The sequence below is a fragment of the Sander vitreus genome, chromosome 7, assembly GCF_031162955.1.
Source record: "Sander vitreus isolate 19-12246 chromosome 7, sanVit1, whole genome shotgun sequence".
Classification (NCBI taxonomy): domain Eukaryota; kingdom Metazoa; phylum Chordata; class Actinopteri; order Perciformes; family Percidae; genus Sander; species Sander vitreus.
The window spans coordinates 14,023,119-14,038,414 of NC_135861.1; the positions used below are offsets into that span (position 1 = coordinate 14,023,119).

The window sequence follows — 15,296 nt, forward strand, 5'->3', positions numbered from 1 at the left end:
CTGCTCAGTTCAGGAGATGGAGAATAAGGGGAGGAGGAGGAGGGAGGAGGAGGAGGGAGGAGGAGGAGGAGGGAGGGGGGCACTTTTTGTGGGAGGGGTGATTTTCGACACATTAATGAATTAATTTAAAACGGTTTTCCAAATATGGGCTCATGAGAGCAGGCAGGGGCTGCCATTTAGGTTTCATTTGCGAAGCATTCCCCTGATTTTTGCCCTATTCCAGACAGCCTTGTTTACTGTGCAAGTGACAATGATTTATTGGGTAATATCGGCTAAATTGGCCTTTTCTGAGAGGAGAATGCGGCAGTCAAAATGACATCATTGACATATAAACAGGCATTACTGGGGTGAGTCGACTGTCTTTTTCAGCAGGGATGGAAGACCGGGAGCGGCGGTTGTGAAAGCCTTGAGTCAAATAACCTCAAATACTGGTCTAATAGATAGCATACTTCATGCTTAGAAAACTCTGGGAGATGACAGTAGGTGATTCAGCTCCTGGCTGAGTTACCAAGCCGCACTCACCTGGTTGGGACAGAGACACTGGAGAGAGTAGTAGGAAAACTGGTCACGGACGTTGACCAGGTTGTTGCTGGGGTTGATGTGGTCCAAACAGTGGGACTCGGCCTTGCCAGACGTCTTGCACACATACTTGCAATTTCCAAACAAGCAGTGGAAGTGGAACTTGTTTGAGTACTTACAGTCAGTAGCCAAACAGGGATCACTGGATGAATAAAAATGGAAAATGCAGTTTAATCAACACATGGTCGAATAAACACACTGTACTCTAATGTAATAAGAGGCAAATTAGTGTTTCTCCTACTTTTCCTGAAACTGCAGGAAACCAGGTTTGACTTGAGGTTTAGCATTCTCCAGAGAGGTAGTGGCCAGAGGGGAGTTGGCCGGCAGGTTGGGCATCGAGTCCGACATCTGAGGGATGCTGCCGGTCAGCTGCTTCCAGGCCAGCAGGGAGGGAGGAGGAGAGCTGTAGCCACCAGAGGAGGTGAGGTGGGCCACATCCATAGAGGGATTGTTAGCCATAGAGACGGGGGCAGCAGGCTGCAGCAAGGCTCCCTCACTGGAGTCCTTGCCCTCACCAAACTGAGGCTCAGACTTCACTTTCAAGGTGGCCCGGAGGTGGAAGCTGAAAAACAAGATGAAAAAGTTAATTTTTATGTTGATCGATGAAACCAAAAGATAAAAATGTGGAAAGGGTATATTTTGTGATTATAAACCAGTGGAACACTCACTTAGCATGTTTTATGGCCCCATCCACAGTGCTGAAGAGTGCACCACAGTCCTCTACCAGGCAGTGAAAGTGCACTTTCTGAAGGAAGTCGCACTGAGCCTCACAGAAGTCATCTGTGTCAAACCTTTACATAGCAAGATAATGAAGATTGTAAATGTACTGCCTTCTCAACAAAAAAAAACTGAAAACGCTAAGGTTCGACTTGGTTCAAATTCCTGTAAGACCAGATTCTTTATGTTTCAGGGGGTTTCCAGTGATGCAATATGCGAGGAATTGTATTTACAGAAAACGGCCTTCTATGTTCAGTACTTTGAAACACTCTGTTTTCTCACTATCAAAATGAATAAGTCTACTGTAACTAAGTGAATCAAACTACAGTGACTCTTTGTACTTCCTCCATGTTTTATACCTGCGGAGGTATGTCCTCCAGATCTCAGTGGGTTTTTCTGGCAGGGGCCTCTTGAGCACTCTGTTCAGATATTGTGCTGCCTCCGAGCTGTTGCTGCCCTGGCTTGCCTCCAGCTCTGTCTTCAGGTTCATGGCGCTGAACAGGGCAGGGTTCACCTGTGACATCTAGAAAACACATAGCACATAAACAACCAGCTGCTGGGTTAGCTGGGCATACGTAAGCTGGGAACTTGCATATGTTAGTGTGAGTGTGAGAGTTAACACACACACAAATGTTTTGGCGAAGCAAAAAAGCACAGCCAGATTTACAAACATCCAGGCTATTGCTTGAGTGCAAGCCAAGCGTGTTTGCCAAGTGTCCTCTGGGAGCAACTGTTAACCCTTTTATGTGATGTGGTGGCTTGAATCAAACCCCTAAAAGCTGACATGACATGAGGAGCTGTTGGACAACAGGTCTTCAAGCTCCACTGTCTGGGTTTAATGACTGCTTTGAGGAGAGCAACTCTGAAGTTAAGCTCTCCAGGGGAGAGGTTAAAAAAGACGACGTGTGTGTCTGTGTGTGGAGGGGAGGGAGGAGGTCTTGACCAGTTGGCAAGGTAAAAAAAAAAAAAAATGGAGGCTGCTCTGTCATTACATCATGAATCAGATTGAAACCACCTGGCACATTTGTATCAATCAGATAAGATGTATGATAATTTTAATCTTCACCAAAACATAAATTTCCATACGCTAACATTTAGACTTGGTAAAAAATGAGGGCAGTGCCTTCCAGTTGTTTTTTCTCCTGTGACTTTTTAATCAAATGATTTACAAACTATAAATAAATGTAGAGCGAGGCGGGGAAAGAAAAAGTATAAAGGAGGAGAAAAAATGGACGGTGAGTTCAAAACAGCTCATCAAAAAACAAACATCTCTATATATCTGGCATGGCACCCAGCTACTGCTTCATTATATTAATTTGTGAGAGGTGCAGTGAAAATTACACTGTATGAAAAATGGCTGGAAAATTTAAATGATACAAACTCATCTTATTAGCGGTGAAACATTAAAAAACAAACAGGCCCCTCCGTGTCCCGCTAATTTGTCTTGGGATGAAAGGCGTTTGATGGATGGATCTTACCTTATTCATAAGCGAGGATAAAAGAGATGTATTCCCTGGTACAGGGTGTCCGTTTGATTCATTACTGGAACAAGGAAAATGAACAATGTTTAGTCAAGATTTGCATGAGAACAGTAAATATTACTATTTATCACACAAGGTGTGCCTGTATAATGAAGAAGAAAAATGCTGTCTTCTTAGGATATAAGATCTACTGTGAGTTGGAGGGAAGATTGGAGTTGAGGGTTTATACAAACATCCTTCTCACACAAAAATTGAGAAATATGTTGAGAGTCTTATAATTGTATGCACAGATATTTTTGATAAATAATTGTGAACATAACCCTGGCTGCCAAGACTGTAGATATCATCTATCAATCAGAGAAACCTTATTTTCTTGTTGATTTATTTTGTGAATATATTAGGTGAATTTACAACAAGCATTAACCGTCTGTGTACCATGCAGCTGTGTACCTGTGATCTTTCTTGCTCAGGTCCAGGCTGTGCTCCTGCGTGGAGTCTTGGGAGGCCCCAGAGTTGATATCCATTGGCTCCTGCTTCACTTGAACCAGATTGAACTGGCTGGCTGAAGCCGGCTGCCCATTCCCTGAGGATCAAGCCAGAGACGCCGATGAGAGAAGTGACAACAAAGTTATTGTTGGTCAGCATTATTACCCTATGACGAGATGCAATCTGACTTCTGTCCTGGCCCGAAAAGAATACTCAGAGTGATAATTATTGCGAAATTATGTCAGGCCATCAAGCCTTTTAAATGGTGATTGAGAGGCGGGAGATATGAGGGAAAAAGACTCCTTTTTCTGCAGCACTTGTCACAACTCATTTGCCAGGCTGCCTCTTAACTGGTCATTAAGTGAGATGCTAATGCTGAGGGAAAGTGGCAGTCTCAGATTGGCCACCCCCCTTCCTTCCCACCTTCCTAGGCTGCTCGTTGGCCTGACAACGGACGGCAGCCAATGCCACTGAGCGTACCCACAAGGAACAAGGGTGCTATGTCGGTCAGATTGGAGCTGACAGCCAATCAGATTGGTTCAAATAGCATGACCTCTCGATCACATTCTCCTCCAAATAGGTATTCAAAGCTGTGTGCGGAGACAGGAGCGCTGGAATTAAATAAATAAAGACCAGGGGACGACGTAGGGTAAAAATGCTGACAGGAAGGTGAATTTTGCTCCACCCCCTGATCCCCAAGGGATTAAAATATTAATATGTCCTGGGGCCACACAGAGAAAGCTAGGCTTTTACAAGACAATAAGTTGTGTTTCATTTATTTTTTTAAGCGGGAGGGATGACCCTGGTGTAGCCTCTCAGACACTAAGACTGAGAAGCACCAGCGGCCGTGATTGGTTTGGTGAGGAATCTGTTGTTTAGGAATCAGGGCTGGTGCTGAGGGATAGTGACAGGCAAGGTCGTGGGCAACCAAGTGTGTGCCCTTGGCCCTCAGCCTGGTGAGGCTTCTCTCCTTTTTCTTGCTGGAGAGAAAACATGACCAGCCTACGTCAGGGAGAAACCGACCAGAGTCCCCCCCCCCCGCTACAAGATGACCCAGAGACATATCAGGCAGAATAGGAGTGGAAAAGCCAGTCTTGGGCCTTGTCAGCTGAAAGCTTGGAGATGGTGAAGTGTCAGTGTCAGTTCAGTTTGACAATGGCTGAGGTTGGAGGGGCTAGAGGAAAACAGCAGTCAAACATTTTGTGTCTGGTTTAAGATCACTGAATGCTTACAAGTCTCCGTCCAGCGCTCCTTCCCTCCCCCCAACTTGATAAGAGGACACCCAAAATTAACTAGCCAGACAGATCCTGCCTTGTCATTAACAATTAAATCAACTCTCAGACCAAATGAGAGCACATTATATCAAGAGCAGCTCAATGGTCATGATCACTATATGATCTACATGTGATCATCAGGCAGATTAAAGCGTTCTTTCACTATATCAGAAGATAAATTACTTTTTTTAGTGTATTACAATGCAAAAGTATCTTATTATCTTGCACATCATGAAGTTTTTTTTCTATCCACTTTCCAGAGAGAGAGAACAAATGAGTTTGACTCAAAGCAGCTTCTTTCTGGAAATTATCCAGGAATAATGTATCACCATGTAATTACTCCGGATAAGATACAGAGCTTGTGAAAGATCATTTGTACTGTGTGTCTAATTAGTAAACCCTTCAGATGCTTGAATCTCTGGGAAAAACACTTAGGGGCAAATTAGAGCGGAACATAAAAAATATACTGAGAAAATACTGAAAGCAGAAACAGGAAAAATGCTAAATTCACCACAGTATACGCAAAGTTTCACAACTCTATGAAAAAATAAACACTGTGAAAAATAGCCACAAACACTGTGACTTTTTCTCACACCTTTTTGATAGAGAAGCACAAACCACTTCCTCCTCATTTTAGCCCCAAATGTCCCGTTCACACATTTTATGAAGCAAATATGAGAAACAAAACTGAAGTTGATGCTCCATCCTGTATCTGCACTGCACTTTTACCATAAAGTATGTGATTAAGATAGAGGAGATTATTTTAAACCAGCTTTGTTATCAAGCAGAGAGATCTGAGTTGCAGTTTGTCAGTGAGACAACGAGAGGGGTGGTGAATGCACCATCTGTGGAGGCCCCTACCCTTGGTGGGGGCCTTCCCAGTGTTCAGACTACCTGCTGGAAGCCCAGAGGTGGAGCTCAGGCTGACAGCCTGGGCTCAGCTCAGCTCCCCGGAGCAGCTGCCCCATCTCTCTCCCAGGGCCTGTCCTGCTCAAGGAACACCACCAGGAATTGTAATCCTTCCCAGTCCCAACATCCGGTGACGCTCCCCCTTGTAGCCCCATTTACAATCCGCACCCCACCTGCTCATGCTCAGCACAGGAGGCCCCACTGCTACTGAATGCAAGAGCGTGCTCTGCAGTGCAATATCAATTCGATGCTTAACTTCATTTTCATTTTCAGAAGCTTTGTTTAGAGCAGTATGATAAACATAGACAAGGCAATTACCTCCAAAATTTATGTGAATTGTGTTTATGTTAAATAGATATTGACATGTTTTTGTGGGAACAGAAGGTTTCTAGAAATTCAAAAAGTGTGTCTTTGCTGATGCATGCAAGTGTGTCTGAGTTCTTGTGTCAGTGAAAAAATGCCTCTTTCTCAGCTCTGGTGCATTGAGTCATTTCTGCCTGAGTGATTTCTGTTTTTTTATCGGTTTGCAAAGAGAATTAAAAAAAAGGAAAACACCCAACATTTTTTTGTTCTTGCAATTTCTGAACTTAATTTCATTCCACCTCCATTTGCTTGAAACAGGCGCAGACATAGATAAGAGACCAATGATGAGGAAACATGTTCGACACAAGCCCCAGGAGCCCCCACTCTGAACATCATAAGAGACTTTTACAGGCTCTACTCTCCCCTGTCAGCGCATTTATCTCCAAATGGATTGTGGGTATCTAACAAACGATCAACACAATAACAAGCCCAGAGCAGAGGACTATGCCTTCGGTATGTCCCTTTAAGCCTGAAAGCGGCAGTTTTTCTGCCTTTCTCTCCACTGTGGGATAGTGATAGAAATGACCTCTGAGTGCACTCTCTGTGCTCTGGCTGTAGTGAGGTCCACATAGAAAAAATGATGTGGTTTTTAGTATACATGCAGTATACTCTCTTTGGACACAGACATAGCTCAAAAGGTTATTGTTTGTCATATATTGCAATACCTTTGTCTATAAATAGAGTAACAAGCAAAGCTAACCTTTACAATTAACTACCAATTCATTCTGGGGTTTATAATTTGCAAGTGTGATAAACTGGTTCAGTTACAGCATTATTGGCTGAATTAATCTGTCAGTTATTTTTAGATTTATCGATAGTTGTCTTTAAATTGCTCGTTTTGTCTGACAACCAGTCCACAACACAACTATATTAAATTTACCATAATATAAAGGGAAAAAAAAATGATAATCTGCATATTTGAGAAGCTGGACCCAGTTGTTGTTTTGTGTGCGCACAAACTACTATTTTTCATTTTGTAATTGTTTAAGTATCCATATAAATTATGCACAATGATGACTTTTTATAAAGTGACTGACCTGTGTTTTGGTTGTTGGAGGGCTTCAGGGCAGCAGCTGCCAGTCTGGCCATCATGGGTGATATCAGACCTTTGCTTGCCGAGATCTTCTCCATGATGGAGGAGGTGGCGAAGGACGTTGGGGTAGAGGCCATGGCTCCATCTGCACCCAATGTGGAGCAACCTTGGGTCAGTGAGTCGGTGGGCATGGAGTGGGCCCCGGAAGATATAGCAGATATCAGGCTAGCGGCTGGCGGAGGTGGTTGGAGAGGCATCCTGGGTATTAGGGGGAAGAACGGGTTGGAGGCGGCCATGGCATTGTTAGAAAGAGCAAGGGCCACGGGCATGTTGCTAGGCAGGGCCTGGGACAGCAGACTGGACATTCGCTGGCCTGCACTGGGCAGCGAGGATGTGGGTTTGAGGGTGTGGACCGATGTAGAGGAGGAGGAGACAGCAGTGGTAGGCGTGGCCAACAGGTGCGATACAGTGGTGGACTGCTGGGTCGTAGGTGAGGCACTCAGGCTGGAGTTCTTGCTGCTGATGGTCGAGAAGTCCATCAGGTCATCGTTGCTCGATTCCTCTGGCTCATCCTTTGGCGCCAGGTAGGCGGAAGAGAGGCCCATGACTCCAGAGGAGCGGATGTGCCGGCGCTCGTGTTTGCGCTTGTGGGAGGTCATCTGGCTAGTGGAGGTAAAGGTGAAGCCACATCCTGAGCGGATGCAGTGGAAGTGGTTTGTAGCTTTGCTGTACACGCAGCCCTCGTACTTGCACTCCTCATACTTATAGAACTTCTTAAAGCCATCTTTGGCATAGGCATCATCCTTGATGTGGTAGCTCTTGTGCTTCTCAATGTCACACTTGTTCTTAAAGGTGAATGTGCATCCTGGGCGCCTGAAAGAAGAATGGAACACAAAGGGAAAACATGATTTGCTATGGTGCTCTGCTGCAAAGACTCCTCTGTACCTCGGTGCAGTTGGGAGTCATGGGGACGGTCCACATGATTCAAATACTTCACAATGGAGGAATGATAACTGAGGAGGTTCAGTAACACAGCAGCAACCCATTGACATATCACTACCTGCAACCTTAGCCAGAGGGATACATTCCAGGGAGGGAGATTGATGAATCAACCAAATGATTCTCTATGTCCACTGATAATAGTTCTGTGGTGCATGCTCTTCAGAATAAGAGTTTTTTTCCCCCTTTTACCTTCTAACTGTGATTCTGTGATGTTCAAAGATACTAATGGTGCAGGCCAAGAAACAGGGAGGCAATTAGTTATGATTTCACTTGTGTACTGCCTACCATTTATTTATTTTTCAATGAGGAATCATTTTATTTTTTGGCTGCTGATTTGTTGGCTTTCATATTTATGTAAACTGCTATTATGAGCCTCTGCAGCTACTGTAAGCGCTTGTTCAAATGTGAGTCACCACACGTTTTGACAGTAAAATAAATTAAATAATGATCCAAAAAATTAAATGAATATATATATATATATATAAGTGTTTTCAATGCATTTATGTTTAATGTATGTTTACGCATCTACCACATTAGGCCTACAACATTCACCTGCAGTGAAAGTGTGTAGTCTTCTGCCCATAGAATTGACACCCGACTGTGCCACAGTCCTCAGTGGCACGAAATCTCTGGAAGCCATCGTTGATCAGCTGGGCATTCTTTTTATGGAAGTTTTCATGAGTCATGACGTCTGAGGTGCTAGTGTACACCTTGCTGCAGCCCACCTGCAAAGCAAAGACAAAGCATGGCAGTCGAAAAACAAGATCTGAGCTTACAGCAGACATGAAAGTTTCAGTTTGCAAGAATGGTTTTAAAAAAGCCAACTATGATGCTTTAAAGAGATCAGATTTACTGTACCAACCATGTAGAAAGGAGCACAGTGTGGTTAGGAAAATGCTAGTGGCCTAGAAATGGGTGAAAGAAGGTTGTTTTTTCACGGTAATGCACTCCAAAGGAGTACAAGTTTCAAGTCAAACCAGTGAATTTGAAACAGCCTTGTCATTGACAGTGACAATTGGAAAAAAGAAAAAAGTCACTGAAAGAGGCAGTGGTCACAGCAGGTAGCTGAAACTACAGTACCTTCCTGGCAAAACTGCCTTTTAGAAAATGAAATTCACTAACTAACTTACTGTAACTCTGAGAACAAATTTGAGAGCTGGAGGGGGCAGAGGAAAGCAGACGAGAGTAAGATGACTGTCTTTAGTTTAAAATGTTCTGGTACTCAGGAGTCCTCAGAGCCAACAGAGGGGGAAAAAACAGGTAATGTTTGAATTAAAAGCAGCAATTGTATATCATCCCTGGCACTTTTCACCCGCACAAACCGGGCAACTTCTCCATATTGAGTCAAACAATGAAAAAAATGCCACTCTGTTTTTTTCCCCCCTAAATCAAGAGAGCCGATGCCAACATCTGCAGGTTCTCAGGGACTGTTAAAACAAGGGCTGATATGTCCTTATAACAATTACGCTGTTAGAGAGGTTTAAAAAAGAATATATCTCAAGCCATCCTCCACTGAGCTGCTGCCCTGTCGGTGAGAAAGCTCTCGGCACAATGACACATTGAAAATAAGCAGATGTGAAAAAATTAAACAAATCTAGAAGGGGGAATAATCTTCAACTGGCTGCTTAGTACTAAAAGATGAAAAATGTGTAGTTTATATAAACACCTTACTGAATTTTATCCATGCCAATTAAGGAGCGAGAGAGTGAAGAGGTGGGGAGAGCACAAGCAGCCTCACGTGTAATCACTCTTTTTCAATTTTCTTTTATTTACTTTAGGACACGTTTTGCCAAACTGCTCTTTAAAGACACTTTGGTGTAAATGGAAAAAGTGTGGGACTGTAATTCCATTTCACAGATGTAGGTAAACTGTGTGACTCTCAAACATCCTGTAGTCGTGTATGTCTTACTGTACGAGCGGCCTGATTTCCCAGATCGGGCCATTGTCTGTTTCATACAGAACCGGGCTCTATATGGACTGTGTGAGATCTGGTTTACTGACAACCACATTTGTTGTGTGGCTCTGGAATGTAAATTTAATGATGAATTATATTTCACGTTTTCATACTTGAGTTGTGGGTTATTTGTACTGTATGTAATGCTTAAGCACGTGTGGCTATATTTGCAGATATTTTCCATGTTTGTGTGTGTGCATGCCTCTACGTTATTGTGGGTTTATTGTGGGTATGTGTGTAGGTGGAGGAGGAGGTGTGAGTCGTTGTAGTGTACCTGCATGCAGTGGTAATGGGTGCTTTTTCCATTGAGGTGGCAGCCATGGTAGTAGACACTGCAGTCGTCCAGAGGGCTGAAGCGCATGAAGCCATGCTGAAGAGAGTTGTCCCTCTTCTTGTGCATGTTGTAGTGCCTGATTACATCCTGCTTACTGGTAAACCTCTGCAAAAGGGGAGGGGGAAAAATGTACGGCAACAGGTTGGTGTTTATTCAAACCAGTCACAGAATCAGCAACAAGTCACTTAATCTCTGTGGAAGCAGCAGCTGCAACAAGCAGGAGCCAATTGGCAGTTGGGAAGGGCTGTGCACACCGCAATGTAGAGGGCCACAATGTCTTTAAAGATGATGCGTTCTGTGGTTATTGATTTACTTTGCATATCTCAAAGCTGTGTCCTATCCAAAAGCAGCACCAAAAACTTTCTAAGCACAGGAGAAGCTTTCACATGGAACATGACGTATGTTCCCCATACACCCACTGTTTCTACATTATTTTTTCCTTACACCAAAATTTATTTTTTTTTAAATTAAGATGAATCAATTGACATGCAAGATCACAGTTCTGATGTTTCTGTCTCTGGAAAAATTATGTTCCATGCAGATGGTTTCTCAGACATGCACAGGGGAAAACACAAGACAACAGAAACAAACAAACAAACAAGCGAACCAAAAAAACGTTTTCCCTTTCAATTCGCTGAGATATGATTCCATTTTTAATTAAAGCATGAACACTTGCTTTTGGTGCAGGCTTCGCCTGTAATGATGAGTGAATATGCTAAGAGACCTGCCTTCTAAAATTACAAAATAAATAAATAGAAAATCCCTCCCACACCCAGGAGTCAGGAAAGGGAAACAGAAAAGTCACTCCACAGAGACTTGCAGCAACCAAATCTGCTGTAATTGGGCTTAAGCTGATGTTACAGAAACTGTAACGGGAGAGCGCAAATCAATGAGACAGTTCTGTCTTCAATCCATATTTATCTCCAGTTGAGGGAAAAACATCAGAAAGAACTATTCCAAAAAGCAACTAATTGCTGTACAAAGTAGGGTAATTGCTTTGTGTCATGAGTTCCACTCGCGCACACGTAAAAAGCTAAGATCTCACACAGCTGTTCATTCCCTTGCTCTTGGCCTGTTTCCCACTGCATATTTCTGAGATGTTTGACTCCTGTAGGAGCAAACACTTAGGATTTTTAATCTAATTGATGAATGCTTCGGATTCATTGCGCTTTGAAAAGTTTTCCAAAAAAATCCGGAGCTCAGTTCTGGACTTTGAGCTTTCTGGTATCTAATGGTTAGTGATGAGTTGAACTGCGGTCATGGTACATTCGATCCATCAAGCCGTCCAAAATAGGCCACGGAGAGAGCTGACTGGGAAAAAGATCTCATTTTCAGTTGAGTGGTGATGAAGGTTGGGAGCCACTTGCTACATTTATTTTAGGATTCCCACTAGTGTGGCAAGATGCACACTCTCCCTCATGTACAAGCCCATGAAAGGAGAATGTTAAGACTCAGCCAATAGCCCGCAGGCTGGCAGTGGGATAATATTCCAGGAGTGTGTGTCATGTAACATTTCATGAGTTATCGCTTCGAAAGGGGCTGCTCATCACTGCCTGCTTTTTTTTTCAGGGTATTGACATCGCAGAGAGCTGGCTTCCAGAGCATATCTGTGTTTCCACGCAACGCAAAAGCAACAGAGCAATGTGGACCTGACCATGGAAATTGCCATGATAACCTGAACTAACACTCTAAATAATGACATGAAATGATTTTCCTTTGTATTCTTCCAAGAATGTGACCCATCAGACTGTGAAGTAGGATTCATGCAGAAAATGAAAGCTTAGATCTGTAATGCTTTTCACCACATAAACAATATTTATTGAGCGGTAATCTCTCTTGATCAGGAGCAGACAAAGGAGATTACTTACTGAAGATGGCTTAATTCAGACAATTGTTAGGAAAGGAAGGAAAACACACACAGCCCTAGCTGTGCATGTTTTTTTTGACATCTTTGACAAATCTTCCTGTGTTTGTCTAACTCTCTCAGGCCATATGCTACAGCAAACACAAGGCCTGTATTATGATCTGCTTTGTGTTTTTTCTCCTTCCTGCGCCATACATGACAACTCCTGGGACCAGGACGAGATTAATAACGTGAAAGGGGATTAAAGGCAGGCCCCCAGTCAGTGGCAGATGTCTTAGAAAAAAGAACACATAGATAAAAAAGAGGCATATTTCAAGCATATTTACAATTAACCCTTGTGATAAAAGGCCAACTGTCAAAGATCAACTGTGACTGGAAGACGCCTGCAAACTGAACGGATGTTAACACTCGGCAGCCTGTTCGGCAGATCAAACGCCAACAGACTTTTCATCTGCGTAGACTTTGGCTGGGTTGTGACCACTAATGAAAAGATGACACATTATCCTGTTGTCTATCCTAGGATCACCACATCCAATTTGTCACAATGCAACTAAAGCGCTCACTAGTTTTAACCAGTGAGGGAGGCACTTGAAACAAAATTACCTCAGTCTTATTTTTCTCATTGTGTGAGAAACTGAACTGTGAGACACTAAAGTTAAACTGAAGTTTGCAGAATACAGGAGAAAATGTGTATTTGAGTGATGCTCAAAAAAGTTGTAAAGTACTCACGCTCACCTGGTAGTTACACTCAGGGTCCATGCAGTGGTAATGCTCTCTGTACTGGTAGGCACAGTGCACGTGTCCACAGTGTTGACTTCCAGAGAATCTGAAAACCAAGTTGCAGGAAACATTTCAACAGTTACACATTTTAAACAGCCACAGTTGCAGGGACAAAGCAGCTCAGAAATATGTCAGTGTGATTCAAAAATAATCAACATTAAATTGAGAATGATTGGTGAATACATTATTTAAAATACCAGGAACAGCCCAAAAGAAAAACAGGTGAAGGAGTTTTCAAAGGCATTATGCTCGTCTCACCTTTAAAGTAACACAGCTCACACCTTCAAACTGACTTCTGCTTTCCACACTGCTGCAACAATTTACCCATCTGTCACACCAATTTCAACCAAATTAGCTCCATTTATTTCCAAAGCAGCCGTAAGAGACACTTATTATACTGAAACCCTTTCCCTTGACACGCATACACACACCGACTCAAGGATCGGGAACCCCATGTCTATTTTATTTCTCAATGCTGTAAAAAAAAAATAAACTTGTCAAATCAATGCACAGTTCTTTCAGGTTAACCACAGTTTTACTCTGTGAGGAAAAGGATCAGGTATTCTGAGATGTAGGAACAGCGATGTCTACTTTTCACCCTAAACCCTTTCACTCTCTCATCTGGAGTCCAAAAAACTGAATTTAGTCTGGCGCTAGATAAAGAAAAAGGCTGCTGCTTGCTACAGTACAGCCACTTTTACGGTGGTGATTATAAGCCTGACGATGATGACTGTTAAAATCCTCCAATTACCAGTGAAAACACACAAATAAACATTTGCACTGCTGCTGCCAAGAGCTCCATCTGCTAGTGCAGAGGAGAGGGGGAAAAGGGGGCTAAGTAATATTTTTTCCATCTCTCTTTCTGTTTTTTCCTTGTTAGGATTATCCCAGAGCTGCATTTACAGATCACTTTGCTGAGTTCATTAAGCTAATTGAACGGCATATCCACTACTCTTTTTAAGTTGGCTGTGAGAGAGTGTGTGTGTGTGTGTGTGTGTGTGTGTGTGTGTGTGTGTGTGTGTGTGTGTGTGTGTGTGTGTCTGGAAAATGGTGATGGGGGTAGAGGGGGCTTTGGGAAGGTTCGATGGCTCTTTTAGAAAAGACAAAACCAGAAGTCGAACTACGTGTGTGCACACATTAAAGCCAACATATGTCCCAGGCATTAGTGTTTTCTATACTCTTCTTTCTCACACACACATGCACGCACGCATGCGCGCACGCATGCACACACACACACACACACACACACACACACACACACACACACATTTTTACTTTCCACCCCCCCAAGACTATGGCCCACCCTTCTGCTCATTGCCCAGCTGTATCACTTTGCCTCTGGACAATTCCCACTTGCCGCGTCAGGGGGCTTAATGGGCCGCTGCTATTCAGCAGCAGATTAAATATTAATATCGCCACGATACAGAGATTGCAGCACATCTCTAGTTACAATAGAGATACACAGATCAAAGTGCCGAGGCAATAGTGGGTGCATGAAAGCATTTAAAGAGTGAAAACTGCAACTAAACACTACCAGGGAAGCGCTTTAAAACATCAAACTGTAGTGTGGTGAGGAGATGAAGAACTTTTTTTTACTCTTTTCACGAGGATTCGGTACGAACATGTTTACAAAGCTGGTTTTTAGTTTTAGTGTGCACTCATTAGCCCTAGCTCCAAAGAAGACCCTCCCCTGCTTCTACCTCCCCCCTCGGTGCTACATTTGCCCTTTTTATGAGCACTCCTTTTCCATTTTTTTCCTCCCTCCTTTTCTTTCCTTTCTCTTTTTTCCAACCCCAACACGGAAATTGAAACTGTATCTGGGCTTATCTGCAGCCTCCCCGTGCATCAACTGCCGAGATGTTTAGACAAATTTTATGCATTATGCAGCGCAAATATCAAAACAGTTCTTGGCAGTGCCAGCAGAAGCCTCATTAAAAATTCCTTAATTAAATCTTCTTGCAAAATGTAATCAGTCCAAGGAAGGGGTTTTGTGTGTATGTGTATGTGTGTGCAGAATAGGACGTGTGTGTATGTGTGTGTGTCTGTCAGTGCCAAGGCTTTGATTTGTGCCCTTCATGTTATGGCTTGGAGAAGTAATCATTAACGCCAAAGCCACTTTGGCTTTTCAAATGCTGTTTTTCTTTCTTTTTAAACGGAATAAACAAACAAATGATAATCACCTTTTTAGTGCCGGCTCAAAATGAATCCAGAATGGGGGACATTGTTCTGTGTCCATTGAAACGCAAGATACCTCCCCTCCCCTGATGTTTTTGTCTCTGTTGGTGTGAATGACAGACTTTTTAGATCAGTCAGTTCCTCGTGTGTTCAACAATAAACAGCTGAACTCAAGAAGAACCCGGCCTAAGCTCATATCCTCTCTGTGTCAGTCACAGCTAACGGTACAGAGTTACACAGAATGATGTTCTCAATGTTTTAGTGCTATACACACCACGAGCATTTACTCAACCAGTTACAGTAAGCTACCATCAAACCATTTCACTTTCATTACCCCTCATCCTT

General features: G+C 43.1%; 1 protein-coding gene across 9 annotated transcripts in view; it reads right to left on the bottom strand.

Moving 5' to 3' along the window:
• The window catches only part of casz1 (castor zinc finger 1), a 189,677-nt gene that overhangs the window by 8,963 nt on the left and 165,418 nt on the right, over positions 1 to 15,296 (bottom strand). For 5 of the 9 annotated variants that reach the window (XM_078254759.1, XM_078254758.1, XM_078254753.1 and 2 more), the window contains 11 exons: positions 14,957 to 15,052; positions 12,726 to 12,822; positions 10,073 to 10,237; positions 8,397 to 8,569; positions 6,847 to 7,715; positions 3,228 to 3,360; positions 2,775 to 2,838; positions 1,656 to 1,819; positions 1,248 to 1,370; positions 821 to 1,141; positions 523 to 721 (listed from right to left, as the gene is read on the bottom strand). In XM_078254759.1, coding sequence (XP_078110885.1) covers positions 523 to 721; positions 821 to 1,141; positions 1,248 to 1,370; positions 1,656 to 1,819; positions 2,775 to 2,838; positions 3,228 to 3,360; positions 6,847 to 7,715; positions 8,397 to 8,569; positions 10,073 to 10,237; positions 12,726 to 12,822; positions 14,957 to 15,052 — 2,404 coding nt within the window. The remainder of the gene's footprint in view (positions 1 to 522; positions 722 to 820; positions 1,142 to 1,247; positions 1,371 to 1,655; positions 1,820 to 2,774; positions 2,839 to 3,227; positions 3,361 to 6,846; positions 7,716 to 8,396; positions 8,570 to 10,072; positions 10,238 to 12,725; positions 12,823 to 14,956; positions 15,053 to 15,296) is intronic. The other 4 variants (XM_078254757.1, XM_078254761.1, XM_078254752.1 and 1 more) reach the window with 3 other exon arrangements.